At 50.4% G+C, this 22,805-nt stretch overlaps 2 protein-coding genes across 5 annotated transcripts in view; one reads left to right on the top strand and one right to left on the bottom strand.

The window, feature by feature from the left end:
* LOC144265359 (class I histocompatibility antigen, F10 alpha chain-like) overlaps window positions 1-21,529 on the top strand; it is a 594,986-nt gene extending 573,457 nt beyond the window's left edge. The window contains exons 2-8 of one of the 2 annotated variants that reach the window (XM_077817986.1): window positions 2,045-2,308; window positions 8,824-9,099; window positions 10,844-11,107; window positions 12,766-12,867; window positions 13,281-13,313; window positions 19,545-19,586; window positions 20,131-21,529. In XM_077817986.1, the coding sequence (XP_077674112.1) occupies window positions 2,045-2,308; window positions 8,824-9,099; window positions 10,844-11,107; window positions 12,766-12,867; window positions 13,281-13,313; window positions 19,545-19,586; window positions 20,131-20,135 (986 nt within the window). In that variant the 3' untranslated portion in view covers window positions 20,136-21,529. Of the gene's footprint in view, window positions 1-2,044; window positions 2,309-8,823; window positions 9,100-10,831; window positions 11,108-12,765; window positions 12,868-13,280; window positions 13,314-19,544; window positions 19,587-20,130 lie in introns of both variants that reach the window. The other variant, XM_077817985.1, reaches the window with a different exon arrangement.
* LOC144265360 (class I histocompatibility antigen, F10 alpha chain-like) overlaps window positions 1-22,805 on the bottom strand; it is a 343,097-nt gene that overhangs the window by 119,657 nt on the left and 200,635 nt on the right. The gene's annotated exons all lie outside the window — the stretch shown is intronic.

Raw genomic sequence — 22,805 nt, 5'->3', positions numbered from 1 at the left:
TCATTGACTTCCACGATTCGACGGTCCCTACTCGAGAGATCTTGGAATCATTGTGGACAGTTCTCTGAAAACATGCACTCAATGTGCAGTTTCAGAGGGTTAGCTGTGTTAGTTTGTTTCAGCAAAAACAACGAGGAGTCCTGTGGCACCTTCAAGACTAACAAATTTATATGGGCATAAACTCTCGTGGGCTGGAACCCACTTCGTCAGATGCATACACGAAAGCTTATGCTCAAATAAATGCATTGGTCTTTAAGGTGCCACAGGACTCCTTGTTTTTTCAATGTGCAGTGGCAATCAAAGAAGCTAACAGAATGTTGGGAACCATTAGGAAAGGGATTAATAAGACAGACAATATCATATAAATCCATGGTACACCCACATCTTGAATACTGCATGCAGATGTAGTCATTCCATCTGAAAAAAGATACATTGGAATTGGAAAAGGTACAGAAAAGGGCAACAAATACGATTGGGGTATGGGACGGCTGCTACATGAGGAGAGATGAATAAGATTGGAACTTTTCAACTTGGAAAAGAGACGACTAAGGGGGATGTGATCAAAGTCTATAAAATCAAGACTAAGGCTGTTTTTTTTCACGAAGGTCATGGAAGTCATGGAATCTGTGACTTCCAGCTAACTCCCTGACTTCAGCCCACGGCGGCCGGAAGCTGTGGGGTGCCCCTGCCACCTGTAGCAGCTGGGAGTGGCGGGGGGTGGGCTCCGTGGGCTGTTCAGGGACCAACTGCTCCCAGTTGCTGTGGGTGGCAGGGGGACCCCGGACCTCTGCGTGGCCTGCAGTTGCCTAGCCCTGGCAGGTGGTGTGTGGGTCACGCACCTGAGCTCCCCGTTTTGCCATGGATATTTTTAGTAAAAGTCACGGATAGGTCACGGGCTTCCATGAGCTTTTCTTTGTTGCCCGTGACCTGTCCAGGACTTTTACTAAAAATATCCATGACCAAATCATAGTCTTCATCGTGACTGGTATGGAGAAAGTGAATACCGAAGTGTTATTTACCCCTTCACGTCACACAAACACTAAGGGTCACCCCAGGAAATTAATAGGCAGCAGGTCTAAAACAAACAAAAGGAAGTATTTCTTTATATAGTACACAGTCAAGCAGTGGAACTCCTTGCCAGAGGGTGTTGTGAAGGTTGAGACTATAACATGATTCAAAAAAGAACTAGCTAAGTTCATGGAGGATAGGTCCATCAGTGGCTATTAGCCAGGATGGGCAGGGATGGTGTCCCTAGCCTCTGTTTGCCAGAAGCTGGGAATGGGCGATGGGATGGATCACTTGATGATGACCAGTTCTGTTCATTCCCTCTGGGGCACCCGGCATTGGCCACTGTCGGCAGACAGGATACTGGGCTAGATGGACCTTTGGTCTGACCCAGTATGGTCGTTCTTATGTTCTGAATAAATGATAGTAAATTGTGTGCACAGCCGGTGTCCTGGCTCCCACCTGTCCCTTGGACACATCCCGCTGCCCAACTTGCCTTCCCCAGCTTCAGCTCCTGCATCTCCTATCCCCCAGTCCTCCTGCTCCACCCTCTCCCATAACACCGCCTTCCTTTTCCCCACACCGCACTCCAGCCCTGCCCCTCCTCCTGGGCCTCCTTTCCTTTGTCACACTTACCTGTACCCCCAGTGCACTCTCCCTATATGTACTAGTGGCACCTTAGAGACTAACCAATTTATTTGAGTCTCTAAGGTGCCACTAGTGCTCCTTTTCTTTTTGCGAATACAGACTAACACGGCTGCTACTCTAATATCTCCCTATATGTTCCCCTACTCCTCACACATGCTTCAGCCCCCCTATATCTCCCGACCCCTTCCCCTTCTCACTCCCCCTCCAGCCCTGCCTCCCTTTCTCCTTCTACCCCACGATCTCTTTCTCCCCGGTCAGGCCGTTTTGTGAGCTCTTTCCCAGGTCTGCCTCCCACAGGAGCGCTCCTGAGGGCTGGCGCCGCCTCTTGTGTATTGCCAGGGGCTCCCTGGCAGGGTCTGGTTGGGTCTGACTCTCTCTCCCCCCCGACCAGGCCTGCACTCCAGGCGTGTAACGGACACGGTGGTGTCGGAGCCCGGCCCGGGGCTGCCCTGGTACAAACGTGTTGTGTACGTGGACGATGAGGTCAACTACGTCTACACCAGCGAGATGCAGAAGGTGAAGCCGGGCCCAGTGTGGATGGTGCAGAACAAGGATCTGGAGTTCTGGAATGAGATGACCTGGTGGGGACAGCGCTTCCAGAAATGGTACAACGTGAGTCTGAACACCCTGAGTCAGCTCTACAACCAGAGCGAGGGTGAGTGAAGGACACGACCCAACCTAGGGATGCAGGGACATGGGGTGGGGGGTCACAGGGATGCGTGTTGGGGATGGGGGGAAGGGACAGCCCTCAGGGGCATTTTCTCTCTGGAGTCAGTGTGAATGTGGGGGACAAAGGGACATGGGGCGGGAGAAGGGCTGCAGGATGGAGGGTTCACGCGAAAGACATTTCTTGACACCCTCCAAAGTGGGACTCTCCTACTGTCCCCTCCCCAAACACCCCAGATTTCTGCTACCAGTCCCACTTGCAGCTGCCTCTGCTGCCCTTTGGGGGACACTCCCCCCCCCCCCCCGCCCCTTGTGTGCGGTTATTTCCCAGGCAGAGGTGCGAAAGCCAGAAGTTCCTATCAGACCCAGCTAGTCTGACCTCCTGGTGACCCAGGCCAGAGAACCCCACCCAGCGATTCCTGCACGGAGGGGTTTGTTCCTCCCAGCTACGACAGTGACACTGGGAGACCCTAGAGCTAGAACAGGGCTCTGAGACATCTTGTCTCAATTCCCAGACACCGAGTGATGGAGAATCCCAATATCGACAGCCCCAAGTGTTCAGACATCGCGAGTCAGGCCCCAAAAATCCTGAGTTTGGTTTAAATGTCATGGGTATTCTGGGAATAATACTGGAGCTTATTTTTATTTGCCCTCTGGTTTGAGCCTTTAGGGGACACATTTCCGGGGTTTTCCCTGCTCCTAGAAGGACTAGAAGTTACTGCTGTAAGAAAAGAGCTGAGACTATCCTCTAATCCCATGAGTCCAGGAACTGGGGATTTAATAAAACCCCCCGCTATCATGAGACGCACAGTAAAGTCACAAGAGCCGGCAGTGCTGCATTCACCCAGCCCTGGGGAGAAGTTGCTCACCGGTGAGCCTCCTTCATTGTTTGCTTTGTCTTATTTCCAGAGTGAGTTTATTGAAGGTCAGATTCCTCTTCGCTCCGCAGAGTGAGGGTCTGACATTGACTTGGGCTGGAGAGTTAGTGAGAAAATCAGCCCCTGCAACGTGCAGAGACTTCCGGGCTTCCGAACCCCAGCACGTGTCCCCCGGGTTGGAGCCCCCGGGGTCAGGCAGGTTCCCCTGCACATTATCGATTAGATGTGTAAAGAGCCGTTCTTCCTGCTCAGTCCCTGATGTGTGGGGCTGTAGCCACCTGGCCAGGGCCCCTGGATTGTGCTGTCTCACTTAGCACGGGGATGATCCATAAGCGTTCAGTGCCGGGCGCTGCTGAACTGTGCCTGGCAGGTGAGGGTCTCCCTGATGTAATTGCTCTGCCCTTCCTGACAGGGGACTGGCGAATGAAAATCCCGGATTTCCCCGTGTCAGTGGTACTGGCCTGTGACATTGGTCCTCACCCAGGAGTGTCCCCAACCCTCCTGGTACCCTCCCGCCCCCAGCACTGAGACAGCAGCAATGAGAACTAATTCCCATCCTGTCCTGGACACCTGGGTTCCTGAGGGCCTTGCCCCAGAACTAAGGGACAGGGCAGACGGTTGTCAAGAGTCTGCCCCCCCGTGCGCCCCCTCTGTAGCTAGTTTAACCCTCTCCTGACTAGTCTCACCCGTTCAGCCTGACCTGCTCATACAGACACTGGCCTCCCCAGTGCTGAGAGAGGGGCTCCACTCACCTGCCCCTAACTGCGCTGGCGAGCTGCTGTTCTGTCCCCGCTGCCCCCTCCCCAACCACTGTCCCGGCTGCCCCCTCCTGCCCTCTTCCCCCCATTTATCCCCTCCTTGCAGTCCTGTGGCTGCCAGCTTGCTCGAGACTGTCCTGAGTCCTGCATCTTGGCCACCAACAGTGTTCCCCTCTCTAGCTGCGTGTGCCCCTAACACGCACATGGGGGAATTTGGGGTCTGGTCCCTCTGAGACCCCATCAGTGCCCCCACTCTGCTCATCCCTGTGGAGTGCAGCACAGAGGAGAAGAGGGATAGGTGGGGAGGTCTGACCCACCCCACTTCTCTCGGGTGCCTGGCTTGGGATCTCTGTGTGTCTGTGACCAGCCGCCCTGCACCTCTCAAGATTCTCAGTGGTTCTTTCCTTGTTGCTCCATCCCTTTACCCCTCCGTTGTTTTCTCACCTTTTGACTTTAGTTGGTGTAAATAGTTAGTTGGACTCGTAGCAGAGTTTCTTCTGCTCCTGAAACTGGGCAAGCCTCGGTCTCCGGGCTTCAAACCCAGGGCCTCCTGCGGCAAGCCCATGCCTTCGAGCGACCTGCACTCTAGCTGTCTAAAGTGCTTGGATGAGACTCCTCTTGCGGATCGCTGTGAGCTCTGCCACCAGTTCAGTCCACATGTGAAAAAGGACAGGGAGGCCAGGCTGAAGTACTGAAGCCAGGATTGAAGCACTCAATCTACCTCAAAGCTTCTCACCTTTCGGGAGCCCAGAAAGAGGTGGCAGATTAGCTCTTCTCACCGCAAATGATCCCTATGCCCCGACATAGCAAGGCCCATTTTCCAGTGATGGGGTACTCCCCTCGTAGACCTGTTCACAACCAGACAGAACAGGAAATGTCAGCAGTTCTGCTGTCTGCGTGTGTCATAACCGTACAGCTAAGGGTAGCCTAGAATTCCTCCTTACCTGTAAGGGGTTAAGAAGCTCAGATAACCTGGTTGGCACCTGACCAAAAGGACCAATGGGGAAAGAAGATACTTTCAAATCGGGGAGGCTTTGTTTTGGTGTGTTCTCTGGGGAAGCAGAGAAGCACCAGGTCAGAAAACTCCTTCTTGTATAAACCAATCCTGAACCAGTCTCTAATATTACAAAAATAGTAAGTAAAGCCAGGCAAGGCGTGTTAGATTATCTTTTTGTTTTAGCTTGTGGATTTTTGCTTTGCTAGAGTGAGGTTTGTCCCTGTTTTTTTCTCTCTGTGACTTTGAAACTAAAGCTAGAGGGGGTTCCTCTGTGTTTTTGAAGCTTTTGTTATTCTGTAAAGTATTTACCATCCTGATTTTACAGAGGTGATTCTTTTACCTTTTCTTTAAATAAAATTCTTCTTTTAAGAACCTGATTGATTTTTCATTGTTCTTAAGATCCAAGGGTTTGCGTCTGTGTTCACCTGTACCAGTTGGTTAGGATTTTCATTCTCAAGCCTTCCCCAGGAAAGGGGGTGTAGGGCTTGGGGGAATATTTTGGGGGAACAGGATCTCCAAGTGGTCCTTTCCCTGATTCTTTGTCTAAATCACTTGGTGGTGGCAGCATACTGTTCAAGGACAAGGTGGAATTTGTGCCTTGGGAAAGTTTTTAACCTAAGCTGGTAAAAATAAGCTTAGGGGGTCTTTCATGTGGGTCCCCACATCTGTATCCGAGTTCAGAGTAGGGAAGGAACCCTGACAGCATGTCTGCAACCCGGGCTCGCTCCCGGATGCCTTCTTACTCCCTTGGAGAAAGCACCTGTTCTGCACCTTTCCCCCCCATTCCTTTTGTGCACGAGCTCTTGCTGAAGGTCAAGAGTGAAGGTTATTCACATAGCCTCAGCCTGGCCACGTCGGCACTAGTTTGGCTTATTTCTAGACCTGTCAGTAGTAACTCCAATGCCGCTTCCTCCTCTTCTGGACCTGATCTCGCGAGATCACGGCCAAATGCTCCATCTGCCTGACAGCTCCATGACAGCTGCAGAACTGGTCTGTTTGGAGCAGGTCTGCTAGGTCTTGCTAAGCAGTAGGAAACCATTTCCGGAGCTACTTACTTCTCCAAGTGGAAGCGTTTCCATTTGGTCTACCCAGCAAGGCCTCTCACCGGGGTGCCAGAACCTCCCCATGAGTGGGGAGCCACCGGTGTTGAAACTGTGACTCCGCCTCTTCCCCCTGACACCCCCCCCGGCTCCACCTCTTCTCCTGAGGCTCCGCCCCCTTTCCCCTGCTCTCACCTGCTGCTAAAGTGGCAGGGCCATGGCTCCTCGGTCCCCCTGTTCCGGCACCCCTGCCTCTCACCGGCTGAGTCATCTCTCAGATGAAGCAGATGCTCCAGAACAGTCTGGAAACAGCCAGGTCTAGCGATTCCATCTGTTGAGGTGCGCCTAGCAGCCATCTCATCATTCTACCCCCTGCTGGGTGGTTGATCAGTTTTTTCACATGAAATGTCCATTCACTTCCTCAAGGGCTTTGAAAGGCTATACCTGCAAATCTGGGAACCAATCCCCCTGGGGGACTTAATCCTGGTCCTGTCAGAGCTCATAGGGCCTCCCTTTGAGCCACTGTTATTATGCCCTCTTGTACCTTTCCTGGAAGGTCGCCTTTCTGGTAGCAATTACCTCAGTCAGGAGGGTCTCGGAGATCAGAGCTCTTATATCAAAACTTCCGTCAACAGTGTTCTTTAACGACAAGGTACAATGTCACCCCCACCCCGTGTTCCTCCCAAAGGCAGTCTTGCAGTTCATAGTAATCAGGCTATTTTCCTGCCCATTTTCTTCCCGAAGCCACACAAGAATAGGGAGGAATGACATCTCCATACTCTGGATGTTAGGCACGCCCTAGTGTCCTATGTAGAAAGGACTATATAGAAAGTCGATCCGTAAATCCATGCAGCTCTTTGTAGCAGCAGGAGATAGGATGAAAGGCTCAGAGAATTTCATCCTGGATCACATTGTGCATTCGCATGTGGTACGAGGAGGCAGGTGTCCCACCACCTGCCTTCCTGACGGCCTGTTCTGTGAGACCACAAGCTTCCTCAGTGGTGTGCATGGCCCGGGCCCGATCTAGGACATTTGCAGAGCAGTGACCTGGCATCAGTACGTACTTTTTCTTCCAACTACGCCATCACCCAGCAAGTTAGAGATGCACTGGGTTTGGTTGGGCAGTGTTGTAATCCATGTGTCCATTGAGGGTGGAATGGACACGTGCAAGCAGTTGAAGAAGAAAAAATGGTTACTAATCTTTCTGTAACTGTTCTTCTTTGGGACGTGTTGCACACGTCCATTCCCCGAGCCACCCTCCTACCCCTCTGTTGGAGTTGCTGGCAAGAAGGAACTGAGAAGGTGCGGGGTCACCCGGTCCCCTCACCCTGCGACATGAGCGCATCGTACCAGGGGGCACTAGAGCCGGCCTGAGGGGTATCACTGAGGGGAAAGTTTCCGGGGACTGTGGGCGGGGCCCGCACACCTAGCGCGGAATGGACGTGTGCAGCACAGCTCTGAGAACAGCCGTCACAGGAAGGTTAGTAACTGGGTTTTGTCCAAACCTGGGGCACGGTTCAGGGACGCAGCTCAGTGGGCTCGGCTCTCACCTGTGGCTGTGACACCAAATGGTATTTTAATCCCTTGGCCGATGTTTTTCCAGAAGTGATTAGTGATCTTTGGGTGTCTGATATTCAGAGGCCGGGTGCTTCCAGTTTCTGATCAGGCCCCTTTAAAAGGTCTCAGTTGGGCACCCAAAATCACTAGTGATTGCTGAAAATCTAGGCATTTACCTCAATGTATCTAATGCAGGGTGGGGGAGGGGTGAAAATATTTTTGCGACCCTGTTTGGGTTATTTTTGTGCCCCCACATTCTGCCCTGTTTGCCAAGCGAGGGCTCTGATCCGTTCCTCACACGTTTCAGTCTTCCTCGTGATCCCCACAGTGATCTCTGTTCACCACAGCCGCCCTCCCTCTCCCCTGAATTCTCCTTCCTGTCCCCATCCGCACCTCCCACCCCCCACTCTCCCTCCCTGTCTCCTATCAGCCCAGGGGTGGCGGTATTAACTGAGTCTGCTCTTGGTTGTGTGCGAGATGGGGGCCATTGTTGTGAAGATTCGTCTGGCTGTAGGAAAATGGTGGCCAGCTGAACTAAAGGCTGTCAATGGCCTGATCCTTACGGGGAATCACCTTGAGACAGTGGCCATGTGAAAAAGAGGCCAAGTATCCGAAGTTGGTGCTTTGCCGTTCCTAGATTGAGCTGGGGGCATGGGGAAGATGGGACAGAGAAACAGAGGGACCCTGGGGATTCTGTGAGGTCATTAAACCAGAGCAGAGGTTAGTGTCGGGGACAGACTTCCTGTACCCCCTCCTCACGGGGACATGGCGGTACTGTGAATGGAGGAGGTGGGGGACCAAGGGACCCCGAGGACCTGCAAAATTAATACAACCACAGCAGGAGAGATGGGTACAGACACCCTGAACACTCTCTCTCTCCCTCTCCTCGTGACTACCAGAACTGGGGGGATCCTCAGAGAGCAGAAGAGAGCTGGAGGGGATAGACCCCTGTAATATCTGGAGTACTCTCTTGGGGGTTGTGCCACCCTGCACCCCCTGCAGGGAACATACAAGAACAAGCAGCAATGAGGTACTCCTTGAAGGTTGTGAGCTCTCTGCAGTGTGTGTGTGGGGGGGTGGAGCGCCCCCTGTGGGTTTGGGCTCCCTTCTGAAAGGAGCTGGGAGGGTTTAGGACCCCACAGCATAAGTGGGAACCCCATTTCTCAGGGGAGGGAGGGCCCAATAACAAGGGGAGGACCCACTGGGCTGCCTGCAGTGGGAACTGGGTGAGATTTTCAGAGAGAGGCTGCTGCTGACCCTCAGCTGTGTTTCAGGGTTTCACATTATCCAGACAATATTCGGCTGTGATCTCCGGGAAGACAACGTCATTCAGGGGTTTTACCAGGATTCGTATGACGGACGAGACTTTCTTACCTTCGATAAGGAGACCATGACTTGGGTAGCAGCAGACATTGGGGCTCAGATCACCAAGAGGAGATGGGAGGCTGAAGTAGTTGACAACCAGAGGTGGAAGCGCTTTATGGAGGAGACATGTATTAACCGGCTAAGGATTGCTCTAGAGTACGGGAAGGAGACTCTGCAGAGGAAAGGTAAGGCACGGGGACAAGCCCCACCCAGGAGGTCACTACTGGTTGCATCTCCATTCCCCAGCCCCAGTTCCAAAATGGAGCAGGAGGGTAGGGGGCCGTTCAGCTAACCTTGCACCAGGGATGGGTGGGGAAACAAATCCTAGCCCCCAGCTCTGCTGAAAAAAGATAAGAAATTGAAAATGTTAAAAGCAGCTCACTGTAGAGGAGCTGTATCTCCAGAGCCACCTGAACAAATAAGCCGAAATTCACACCACAAATTCTACCTCTTCCCCTGGTGTGACGCAGCAGTTATCAAGGCAGTCTGCCTGTGTGTGTGCATTTTAGAGCGCTCTGAAAAATAGACTCTGTAGAGAAAGCTCCACTGAACTTTAATTATGGAAGTGCCACCACTTCTTTGGACACCAGCTTCAAACACCATATAACTCTTCCTCATTCACTGTCGCACCATCATATTTGTTGTGTTACCCCCAGCCCCTCTGTTCCACCAATGACGGTAGTTTTGTCCTTGTTGCCTCTTTGTCCAACTTCTCCCACGGTCATCTATGTGCTTCCTTCCATGCCATCCCCTACATGTGGAATTGCCCTCCCCATACTAATGTAGAAGAAGGCTCCCCTTATCCTTGAAGTCTCCCCCTCTCAAGACCTACCTTTGCTGCAACACTTCCTTACTTATTACTTGATTCTTTTATCAATAAGACCTCCGATAATCACACTCAGTCACATTTATTACCAAAGCTTTTTAGTTAAAGATTAATCAGCGCAAAAATAGAAGGGAAGAGGTTAAATGCTTTACCACTCCGACTCAGGAGGACAGTTGCAGCATAGTCTGCTTCAAAATGTTAACTCACTATTACCCATGTATGTACCTTCTCTGTTACCTTGGACACAAATTTCCCAAATCAGTTAGCATCATTATACACCCTAATTTTTCCCTTCCCAAACACTTTGCACTTGCTGTTCAAGGGTACCTGAAATTTGTATCTAGTTTTTTCCAAGAATTATACTAGTTGCTTATTTCACTCTCAAACCTCAGCAGAACATTGTCTTGTCCTTTTGTCATCTTTACAAATGTCAAGAAGAAAAAGCCACACACAGCCGTGTAGTGTGTATTTCAGTGCCACGGGGCTGGGAAACTGATTGTTCAACATGTGTAAATCCTTTTGAAATCCATAATATTGGGGTAAATAGTTTTGGTAACAACCTACAAGAAATTAGCCAATTAATATTAGCTAGTTTGAGGGGCAGTTTACAACCATGTGTCATTTTTTTGTTTAATGATCCTTTCCATCTCTAATTGGTCAGTTTATCTACTTCATTTTTTGAGCCCTGGCCAGGGCAAGACTCTTCGCTCTTTCATATCCAGAGACTGATAGGAGATGACCACAAACGTAGCGTGTGATTAAGGATTGACATCTGTGACACCTGTATCTGGAGCTTAGTGAGGCCTTTTAAGGTACTCGTGTCACTGTGGCTGGGAGCAGAGGCTTCTGGTTTCCACACTCATAGAATCTGGTCAGGGACCTGGATTCAGGGTTCACCGTTGCTGATGCTGTGAATTGGGCACAGAAATCCTCTAACATGGTGGTTCTCTCTCATCAGAGGGATTCCGTCTCATGGACTTTCATCCTCTCCCCCTGCTGGGGTCTGAAAATTTCATGCTGCAAAGCTCCAGCAAAGGCTGCCTGGATTAGAGCCTGGAAACAACTAACTTCAATTTCTTCTTTTTTCCCAGGGCGCCCAACAGCTAGAGTGAGCGACAGGTCATCTCATGACGGCCTCACCACCCTCTCCTGTAAGGTCAGCGGGTTCTACCCCCGAGACATCACCGTGACCTGGCTGAAAAATGGGGAGAGCAGACAGCAAGAGACCTATTCTGAAGGCATCCTACCCAGTGGGGACGGGACCTACCAGACCTGGGTGACAATGGAGATTGATCCCAAGATCAAAGCCCATTATTCATGCCATGTGGAGCATGAAAGCCTGGTTGAGCCACTCTCTGTCTCCTGGGGTAAGGCGTTTGTGTGTTTGTCTGTTTTTCTAGTGGGAGAGGGGGAATCGATTAAACTCAAACCCTGAAAAATTCTCATTCGGATTTCTAGGCTGAAGCTGGAAGTTCCTCAGGGTCTGTGAGGCCCTGTCCCCTTTGGCCCTGTCCCTCTGCAGTCAAGTTCTTGTGCTAGAGTTGGGACCCACAGTGCCTGGGGCTCATGTCTTCTCTCCAGTTTTCTGCCTCTGGGGCTGTTGGATACATCTCAGCAATACAGTGTCTCCGAAGGGAGAAGATTAGTCATGAGGCATTAATGCTGAAAGAGAGCAGTCTGAGCTCCTGCATAGGCCAGGGCAGGGAATCACACCAGGGACCAAGCTGGTAGCCTGTGGGCAAACTAGAACTGATCCTTCAGAAAGAGATGCCCATTCCAGATGTAAAGTCTCTAAGGGATGAAGAATTTCCACATCCCAAGGGGAGCTCAAATCTGCCCCTTACTTGCAGTCAGAATTTGTCTTGCTTCAGCTTCCAGCCTGTTCTCAACTTCAGCAGGTTTTCAGAAACACGGCTCTGGGGGCCCTTCATCCTTGCCCATGTGGCCAGAGAGAGAGGTTTAGTTTTGAGAGCAGCTTGTTTCTGTGTGCAGTGATGCTGGAAGGGAGGGTATGGCCTTGGAATGGAGCGAGGAGGTAGATTAGAGCCCTGCATCAGGAGGGAGAGTCTGCTAGTTCCCTAGCACAAGAAAGTCTTGGAAGAATTTTTTACCCATGGAGCTGCCTTCCAGCCATGTTTTTTGCTTGTTAATTGGGATATGGAAAAATGCAGCATTTGGAAGTGCAAACAATTTCTGTTAGGGCAGCCTGCACCGGGACTCTCGTCAGCAGATGGTTTCACATCACAATGCTGCTACCATGTCCCCTGCCAATTTTTGTGTCATAAACCACATTTCCTTATTCTCTTAGAAATATTTTTCTTTTTCCTGTTTTATTACTGCCTCTTTCTGACAACGGGAGAAGCTGATTAGTGAAACTGAATGTGTATGGAGAACTCGGGGTTTAACGGGCTTATATAAACCAAGAACAGTATTAAAATATCTCTGTCTTCTCCTGTTCAATTCCTGCCTCCTCTAGAAACGCGCATTGTGTCTGTAACTCCATTCTTGGGAGGGAAATCCAGAGCTTTGAGGTCAGTTTCCAGTTTGTCATCAGAATCACACAATGGGATTGTTCCATTATTCATTAAAGTCAGTGTGGTCAAGGGAGGGGTGAGGGGCTGGGAGCCAGGACTCCTGGGTTCAATTCTTGGCTCTTGCACTGACTCGCTGTTTGACCTTCAGCAAGTCTTTCCCCCCTCCAATTTAGGGACGATACTGACATCCATCCTCCCCCACACAGAGGTTTATGAGGATTGGTTAATGTTATAAAAGTCTTCTAGTTTAAGTGCTACATATGTATTATGACTTGAAGGGGTAGAGGCTGTGTCCAGGACTTTGTATGGTGGGGTGCAATGCATGGTAAGTGCATGGTGGCTGCGTGGAGCTCACTGGAAGGGGTGGAGGGTTGCAGGACTCAGCCCTAACCTGGGGAGGTGACTGACTGATCCCTGCAGTGGGATGGAAGGGGGGTTCAGTGCGGGGAGGGGATTTTTCCCCATTGATCATTCTCTCCATTCCATTTCAGAACCAAATAACAATCTGTTTCCCGTTTTGGCTGGCGTTATCACTGCAGTTTTCCTGATTGGTGTTATAATCGGAGTAGTCATCTGGAAAAAGAAACGCCCAGGTAAAGAATTGGAATGTGGGAACTCCCTGGACTTGCTGGGCCCTGCACACCCGCCTAAGGACAACAGCAGTACAGGAACCAGTGTCAGTCCGGTGTAACTGCCCCACTGTGGTACTGAGCTAATGACCCCCAATGGGAGCTGCTGGAGAGAGAGACCCAGAAACTGGGTGCAGGTTACAGTTTATATGAGGCTAGATTTTCCAAAGAGCACCCAGTGGGCTGAGTTCTTTGGAAACTCTGTCTCATTGTGTCTTTCCCTCCTGCCGATCATGAGCGCCTCGGACCTTGAGTCCATTACTGAGCGCCAGGGGTCTGTGCTGGGCCAGGGGCCCGGTTTCTAAGGTGCGGACACAGATCGGAGTCGGTTCCTGCCTTGGGAGCTGCATTCACTGAAATTTGCCTTTTCTCTGCAGGGAAGAAGGGAGACGGCTATGCTGTAGCTCAGGGTAAGTGGCAAGAGACCCATCGCCTCTTTTCAAGTGGCCATCCCTGAACAGCGATCAGTGTTTGCTTGTGGATTTTAGCCTAGAGGCTCTGACAGGAGATCCTCGCTCCCACTCATAGGCCTTGTCTGCACTGAGGATTTTAAGGAAATCTCCAACTATTGCTCTAGTACCATAGAATTGTAGGACTGGAAAGAACCTCGAGAGGACATCTAGTCTGGTTCCCTGCACTCAGGGCACGACTGTTTCATCTCTAGACCATCCTTGACAGGTGTTTGTCTAACCTGCTCTTAAAAACTTCCAATGATGGAGATTCCACGACTTCCCTAGGCAATTTGTTCCAGGGCTCAACTGCTCTGGCAGAAAGTTTTTCTTAATGTCCAACGCTTGCCGCAATTTAAGCTCATTGCTTCTTGTCCTGTTCTCAGATGTTGACGAAAACAATTTTTCTCCCTCCTCCTTGTCACAACCTTTTATGCACTTGAAAACTGTTATCACATCTCCCCCTCAGTCTTCTCTTCTGCAGACTAAACAAACCCAATTCTTTCAATCTTCTCTCATAGCTCATGTTTTGTAGACTGTTAATTATTTTAGATGCTCTTCTCTGGACTTCCTCGAATTTGTCCACTATCCTTCCTGAAATATGGTGCCCAGAACTGGACACAATACTCCAGCTAAGGTCTTATCAGCACAGAGTAGAGTGAAAGAATTACTTCTCATGTCTTGCTTTCAACACTCCTACTGATACATCCCAGAAGGATGTTTGCTTTTTTTGCAACAATGTTACACTGTTGACTCATATTTAGCTTGTGATCGATCCACCATGACCTCTAGATCCCTTTCCTCAGTACTGCTTCCTAGGCAGTCATTTCCCATTTTGTATGTGTGCATCTGATTGTTCCTTCCTAAGTGGAGTACTTTGGATTTGTCCTTATTGAATTTAATCCTATTTACTTCAGACCTTTTCTCCAGTTTGTCCAGATCATTTTGAATTAGAATCCTGTCCTCCAAAGCACTTGCAACCCCTTCCTGCTTAATCACGTCAGCCACAATCACATCAGCCACAATATCAGAGGCTCGGTCACCTGCACATCTACCCATGTGATATATGCCAGCATGTGCCAGCAGTGCCCCTCTGGCATGTACATTGGTCAAACTGGACAGTCTCTATGTAAAAGAATAAATGGACACGAATCAGACGTCAAGAATTATAACATTCATAAACCAGTTGGAGAACACTTCAATCTCGTTGGTCACTCCATTACAGACCTAAAAGTGGCAATTCTTCAACAAAAAAACTTCAAAAACAGACTCCAAGGAGAGACTGCTGAATTGGAATTAATTTGCAAACTGGATACAATTAACTTAGGCTTGAATAGGGACTGGGAGTGGATGGGTCATTACACAAAGCAAAACTATTTCCCCATGTTTATTTCCCCCCACTCCCTCACCCCCCACTGTTCCTCAGACGTTCTTGTCAACTGCTGGAAACGGCCCACCTTGATTATCACTACAAAAGGTCCCCTCCCTCCCCGCTCTCCTGCTGGTAATAGCTCACCTTAAGTGATCACTCTGGTTACAGTGTGTATGGTAACACCCATTGTTTCATGTTCTCTAGGTATATAAATCTCTCCACTGTACTTTCCACTGAATGCATCCGATGAAGTGAGCTGTAGCTCACGAAAGCTGATGCTCAAATAAATTGGTTAGTCTCTAAGGTGCCACAAGTCCTCCTGTTCTTCCTGCTTAGTCTCTCCACAAACTTTATCAGTGTACTCTCTATGCCATCATCTAAATCATTGCTGAAGATATGGAATAGAAGTGGACCCAGAACTGATCTCTGTGGGACCCCACTTGTGATGCCCTTCCAGCCTGACTGTGAACCACTGAGAACTACTCTCTGGGAGCGGTTTTCCAACCAGTTCTGCACCCACCTTACAGTAGCTCCACCTAGGCTGTATTTCCCTACTTTATGAGACGGCCATGTGAGACCGTAGCCGAAGTCTTAGGCTTCGTCTACATTAGCACCGTAAAAGCGCTGCCATGACACCAGCGTGTAATCGCGGCACCGTCGCTAGGAGAGAGCTCTCCCAGCGCTCTGAAAAAGCCACCCCCACGAGGGGCGTAGCTGAAAGCGCTGGGAGAGCGGCTCCCCGCCCCGGTGCTGTGACCTCACGGGCACTTTAGCGCGCTGAAACTTGCATTGCTCAGGGGCGTGTTTTTCCCCACCCTGAGCAAGGAAATTTCAGCGCTCTAAAGTGCCAATGTAGACAAGGCCATACTAAAGTCTAGAGATACCGTATCTATCGCTTCTCCCCCATCCACAAGGCTTGTTACCCTGTCACAGAGAGCTGTCAGGTTGGTGTGACACCATTTGATCTTGACAAATCCATGCCGACTGTTACTTATCACCTTGTTATCTTTTAGGTGTTTGCAAAGTGATTGCTTAATTATTTGCTCCATTTTCTTTCTGGGTACTGAAGTTAATCTGACTGGTCTGTAATTCCCCAGGTTGTCCTTATCCTCTTTTCAAGAGACTAGCACTATGTTTGCCCTCTTACAGTCCTCTGGAATCTCCCCCATCTTCCATGACTTTTCAAAGATAATCGCTAATGGCTCAGATATCTCCTCAGTCAGCTCCTTGAGTATTCTGGGATGTATTTGATCAGGTCCTGGCAACTTGAAGATATCTAACTTGTCTAAATCATGTTTAACTTGTTCATTCCCTATCTTAGCCCCAGATTCTACCTCATTTTAATTGGCATTCACTATGTTAGACGTGCAATCACTTATGAAACTTTTTGGTGAAAACCGAAACAGAAAAGTCATTTAGCACTTCTGCCATTTCCACATTTTCTGTTATTGTCATTCCCTCCTCCTTGAGTAACGGGCCTACCCTGTCCTTGCTTTTAATGTATTTATAGAATGACTTTTTGTTACCCTTTATGTCTCCAGCTAATGTAATCTCTTTTTGTGCCTTGGCCTTTCTAATTTTGTCCCTGCCTGCTTGTGTTTGTTTATAGTTATCCTTTGTAGTTTGACCTAGTTTCCACTTTTTGTAAGAGTCTTGAGTTTCAGATCGTTGAAGATCTCCTGGTTAAGCCTGCGTGGTCTCTTGCCATCCTTCCTGTCTTTCCTATGCAGTGGGATAGGTTACACTTGTGCCCTTGATAATGTCTCCTTGAATACTTTCCAACTCTCTCAAACTGTCTTTCCCTTTAGACTTGCTTCCCATGCAGAGCCTTCCTATCCATTGGACAGTTCAGGGTGGTTGCCCCAGGCCCTGTGCTTTTGGGGGGGGCCGCACGCTTCAGGGGATATGGGGCCTGGGCGGCACGGGGGCTGGCGGCAATGCGACCGGCCTGCTCCACTTTACCCCCGCTTGAGGGGGATGCAAGGCCTGGGTGGTGCGGGGGCTGGCAGCGCCACTGGCCCCCCTTTGCTCTGCCTCGCCAGCTCCCAGCATCGCTCGAGGGGGGGCAGGGGTTGGGGGCAGCAGCGGAATGGGGGCAGGGTCTGCCCTGCGGGGTCTGCAGGGGCAGGAAGAGGCGGGGGGGGGGAAGGGGTGGAATGGGGGTGGGAGCAGGAAGGGGCAGGGTTGGGGGGGGCCTGGAGTGGAGGGGGGGTTGTCCCAGGCCCCGCACCCTCTTAGGGACGGCCCTGCTGCCATGCGATCTTACCTACCAACTTCCTGAGTTTGCTGAAGTCTGCCTTCTTGAAAGCCATTGTCTTTATTGTGCTGTTCTCCCTCCTATCATTCCTTGGAATCGTGAACTCTATGATTTCATGGTCACTTTCACCCAAGCTGCCTTCCATTTTCAAATTCTCAACCAGTTCCTCCCTATTTGTCAAAATCAAATCTAGAACAGCCTCTCACCTAGTAGCTTTCTCCCCCTTCTGGAATAAAAATTGTCCCTAATAGATTCCCAGAATTTGTTGGATAATCTGCGCTCTGCGGTATTATTTTCCCAGCAGAGGTCTTCTTCAGTAGTGTAGAGTGCTGCTGACATGTTGTCTAACATTGCTCAGAGGAACTCTGGATGATACAGTGGTTAAAGCCACTTGAACCCCATCTCCTCAATTGCCCCACCTTTGTACAGGTTTGTAGCCAAATCCCCCTTGTTTTATCTGTGATGAATTGCTTGTGGGTACAGGTCTCAATTTTGCTAGTGCAGACAAGGTGATAGGAATGTATACGGTGGTTTTGGGCTGAATTATTATCCCCCTAGAGCTGGGCTGTGTGTGGCTGAGTGTGACCCTGAAGGTGTCTGACCTGCTTTTAATGTTACACTTCTTTTGGCTTACCTGAAAGTTGCTCTCGGTGCTCGTGAGATCTGGGCCTGATCCAAAGCCTGTTGAAGCCAATGGGAGTCTTTCCACTGACTTCAGATCAGCACCACTCTGTCTCCTCGATGACCACGAGTTCAAATCCCCTCCTCAGTTGTCCCCTTTAGGAACAAGACCAAGGCTAACAACTATGGGAGATATTTACACAAATTATGGACTGTCTTGGAGGCCATCTAATGCCTGGCACCAAGAGCTGGTATAAAGTGAACAGATCTGCCGGGCCCTGCTAGGGTGTAGCCGTCCAGCTCTCTCTTTACCCTCTCAGGGATGCCCCAGGCAGGTAAGTGAGAGGGTTTGAGAAGTGCCAACAAAACCTCCTCAGAGCACCACCCTTCCTCCCACAGCTGGCCCTCAGTCGTGCCTCCCTCCCTCCCTCCTCCTTCTTGTTACTCCAGAACAACGGAAATTCACATGCAGGAACTTTGTTAATGGGGAGTTAAGGTTGCAGGTGCTCAGCCCTGCGCTGGGCTCCCTGTGTCCTGTCAGAATGGGTGTGTAAGCGTGTAGGCGGGTGTGGCTCTCCCTCGGTGTCTGTCTCTGAGGGAGGCCACACACCTTTGCTGACACGCTCCTGGAACAACAGTCGAAGCAAGGGGGCAGTTGGCCGTCTAAGGCGCCCACCCTCCGGCAGGGTAGAGCAGGGAACAGCCTGGGGCTCAGGCAGGGGCTATCGACTTGCTCAGGCCTCCTGGCCTAAGGTGGGGAGGCTGCCAACCCCGGGGTTAGGGTGGCAGGGGAACGTGAGCCCACCCGACTCCACCATGTCCCAGCCCAGGGCTGTAACAACGGCAGAGCGATCTGCCACTGGCTCAGCGGGGATCCAGCCGCAACACACTGACCTCGTGCCAGCCAGCAATGTAGCTGGACAGCAGTCAGCTGCCCCTGGGCTACTTCCTCCCCTCCCCTCCCCTCCTCCTGGGTGGAGCTGAACCCCGGGTTGTCCTCCGTCTCCCCGCAGTGCACACTGCCAGTGGCAATCTCAGCAGCTCCTCAGTGTCGGGCTTCTCGCAGTTCTGCTGTCCCAAGGACACATCCAAGATACCAGGGGTCTTCCAAGGGCTCCAGCAGCGGGCTGGAAGCGTGTGACTTCCTCAGCAACTCCTGCTCAACTGAGCTGCAGGGCTCGCCTCTTATATGTCCAGTTCCCGTCCTGCCCTTCTGCTTCCTGCATGGCAGCCGAGGTCTGGCCCTCCCTTGCTCTCAGCCTCCGAGGGAGGCCATGCCCCTTTCCTACAGAGTGTTTAATTCCCAGAAGTCAAAGATTGGCAAACCAGCATATGCAGAGGTAGAATGATGCTTCTCACACAACTCGAACTCTGCCCCAGTGGGTCTGGGAATAGGAACAGGAAGTAGAACAGCACCATGCCAAACCAAACTTGTCCTTGTCTGTGTGCCCAGCACCACCCCAAATCAGCATGCCTCTTCATACCGTCCACACTGTTTGGTGCAGCGCCATTGATTAAGGCGGGAATTGCTGTTCATTGGGAGGGGGTGAGGGTGACGTCTGAGGTCTGCGTGAGGGACCCCTCTGGGAACAGATGGAAGGGGGCAGAGTTGAGGTTGTTTGGCCTGAGTATCCTTAGCCCAGCATCTCCTACTTTGCCAGCCGTTGAATGTTGAGTGTTCCGGGCTCCCGTTCTGACGAGGCATGAAGAGCACAGAGCAGTGCTGACCCCCTGCAGTGGTGACATTTTTTGCATGGGAATAATGGAAATCCTGGGCAGCTGCCCTGTAGACTGGTCTGTGCACCAACCAGCTCACTGCTAGGGGAGAGTGAGGTGATGACTGTTCCCTTTGGATAGGAGTCCCTGTATCTGCTAATTCCGCTGAAACCCTGCCCTGTGAGAGATGCTAATATCCTCTCTCTTCTCCTCCTCCTCTGCACAGAAAATGACCAAGGCTCTAGTGGCTCTGACCTATCTGCCAAGGGTAAGTGATGGAGGCTGTAGCCTAGGGGTTCACTGCTCTCACTGAGGCCTCTGGAGAGAGACACCTAGTCCAAGTCATTGGACCCTCTAGCAAACCAGCCCCAAGGAGCGGGACGGGGGGGTTCTGGATCTCTTATTTCCCTTTTATTCACATGGGGGTGCAGGAACAGGTTTGTAGCCAAATCCCCCTTGTTTTATCTGCGATGAATTTAGGTGTGAAAGACTCTAGTGAGAGGGATTTCTCTGTGGCTGCTGACACAGCGTGGGCTGAGCTCAGCTTTTGCAAGGATAACTCCAGCTGCTTCAGAGAACAGTCTCCAGTGAAACTGCAGGGAGGAAGCAGGAGGGACAGAGCCCAGCACTTGGGGCTCCAGGAACCCGGGTCTGTGACCCTGGAGCTACAAGCTTTGTCAGTGGGGTTCGAGATTTTGTCCACTGAACCCTGCAGCCACTAGGGCGACCGTCCCACAGCAGCGTGCACTGTCATTGCAAAACATTCTGGCAGGTTCCCTTTAATAGACGTTGCCTGTGTTTAACTTCTGCAGCTTAACTGAGCCTGTTGGAGTCTGTGCCACAACGTGAGGGGAGCCCAGAGAGGAAGACGGATGAACTCTGCTCTGTCTCCCTGCAAGAACCAGTCAACCCCTCCCTAGCTTTTCTCTGGCACTTGGAGTGTCCTGTGTGGGATTTCCGGCCTCATCTGTCTGCTCACTGAACCACTTTTTGCTTTTCAGATGTCATAGTTTTCTGTAATAATGTTTTATTTGCACAGAATAATTTCCAAAATTTGAATGGATAAAAACTCTGTTAGTCAGAGTTGCGTATTTGGTAGCGTTCAGTGATGCACTCAGTGCTCTGGCTGCGCAGTGCTGTCTGCATACCCTGGACGGGGCACTAGATCTGTGAGCAGTAGCTGCTTGTGTGTCTATGGTGGGGGACGTCTTCCTTTTCTGTAGAATTTCATGATTATAACACGGTAAATGGCCGGGTCTACTCGCAGCTGGCAGCGCTGTTGCTCTCATCAGCTGAGGCATTTTGTTGGACAGGAATAAGTGTCTGTGTTTAGTTTATAAGTGCCTCTAATGTCCTTTTCACCATTGATAGAGCCATAGAAATGCTGGGCTAAAAGGGCCCTCAAGGTCATCAAGTCCAGCCCCAATCTCAGGTAGCACCAAGTTAACCTAGACCATCCCTGACAGATGTTTGTCCAACCTGTTGTTAAAAACTTCCAATGACGGGGATTCCATATCCTCTCTAAGCAACCTGTGTGGTGAAGTGGGACATTTTCCTAATGTTGCGTGTGTATACTGTGTGTGCCTCAGTTTCCCCCATGTGCTGCATGTCTACCCAAGGTGGGGGGGGGGGGTGTCTGTTGTTGTAGAGGACCAGGTGTGACCCAGTCTAGCAGCCTGGACCCCAGATCGTGGCCTGGACACTTTATAACTCAGCGACTGATGACCCGAAGGCCCATCCGAACTTGGAGCCAGCCAGTTATGGGCAGCGGAGAGAACAAAGAGCTGAAGAGAGAGTCACCTGGAAACCTGTTTGCCCCGGAAAGAAGACAAAGATGGAGGCGGGGCCTTGGAGGTGAGATGGGGTGGGCCACAGAAAGGAGGAATCACTTCTGGGCTGGGAACAAAGAGTGGCCTGATTCCACCTAGACGGGGACAGACTCAGATGGACGCCCCTGAGAACGTCTTGTAATCTGCTCCAGATGTACAATAAACCCGTCGGTGGGCCCACAAAAGCTTATGCGCAAATAAATCTGTTAGTCTTTAAGGTGCCACCGGACTCCTCGTTGTTTTTGGGGATACAGACTAACACGGCTACCCCCTGATACTTGTCTCCAAGAAAGATGTAATTTATCTGAAACGTTGAGAAAGTATTTAGAAAAACGTCAAGTAGATGCAACTATTAGCAATAAAAATACTTTCAGGAAACAGGTTTAAGTTTGTGTGCGAGTTTTGTCAAATACGGTTATTGTAGGTGTATCTGCATAGAGAGAGAGAAACAGATTCAAAACTTTTTCAGCCGTTTGTGGTTTATTTACCATAAGTATCAGAGATTGAAAGAAACACTTAGTACACCTGAACTCTTCATCTTTTATGATTCAAGCCTTTCCACTAACAAACACCCACCCACCACCACTCCCAGATCCTTCTCAGCAGCGCTGCTGCCGAGCCAGTTTGCCTCATTCTGTATTTGTGCATTTGGTTTTCCTTCCCTACGTGGCGCACCTCGCATTGATCTTTGTTGAATTTCATTTTGTTGCCTATTGCCCAGTTCTCCAATTTATCCAAATCCCTCTGAATTTTAGCTCTGTCGTCTGAAGTGTTAGCAACCTCCTTCCCCCCACCCCGCAGCTTTGTGTCATCTGCAGCACTGATCAGTCTGCTCTCCGTACATACATCCAGGTCATTAATAACGATGTTAAACACTGGACCCAGAACAGATCCCTGTGGAACCCCACTTAAGACCTCCTCTTTTGCCCTCACCATTTACAGCTCTCTCCTCCCCCTTGGGGTGCAATGACCCTCTACGGGTTAACAGGACCTTTTTCCAGTGAAAGAGCCTTTATCACACGGTGAATATTCTTAAACATGTACATGTATTTATTAGCAATCAACAACTGATCAGCAGACTACTAACACTCACCACTCCCAAGAAAGCAGACAGACATCTCCTTATGGCCAGTCAGCGTTGTGTCATCTGGGGCTCTGGCTTCTCCACAGTCTGGTCATGCAAGGGTTAAAAATCCTAGCAGTTCTGGTCTTGAGCCGTATGCCCGAGTTACGTTCCAATGAGCTTGTTTTCTCACCCTCATATAGTTAAAATGAGAATTCTTCTTATAATGCCTTCGCCACTTGTTTTACTCAAATCATGACTATACCCTGCATCAGACCAATCATAACCCCTAATGGGCTAAAACAATTTCTCTAGCAACAGCAAAACCTTCTAATTTCCGCTTATCAGCAAAAGCAGCTTTTAACTAAAACTCTCACGGGTGCCCAGTAAGAACCTTGCAGATACTCCAGGTTAGCGTGTCCATACTCCCTTCTGTTCCAGTGAATCTGTGACGTTCCTGGATCTGTCCCTGTGAGTGATGCTGCAGCTGCACCTGGCACTAGTTGTCCAGTGTGCTCAGGAGCACAGCAGGGGAGCTGCCTCATTCCTTGCCCCGTGGTGGGCTGCATGGACCCACCACAGGCTGGTGAGAGCT

The sequence above is a fragment of the Eretmochelys imbricata genome, chromosome 5 (assembly GCF_965152235.1).
Source record: "Eretmochelys imbricata isolate rEreImb1 chromosome 5, rEreImb1.hap1, whole genome shotgun sequence".
NCBI lineage: Eukaryota > Metazoa > Chordata > Testudines > Cheloniidae > Eretmochelys > Eretmochelys imbricata.
The sequence above is the reverse complement of the archived record's forward strand: the minus strand, read 5'-3'. Positions and strand labels throughout refer to the sequence as shown.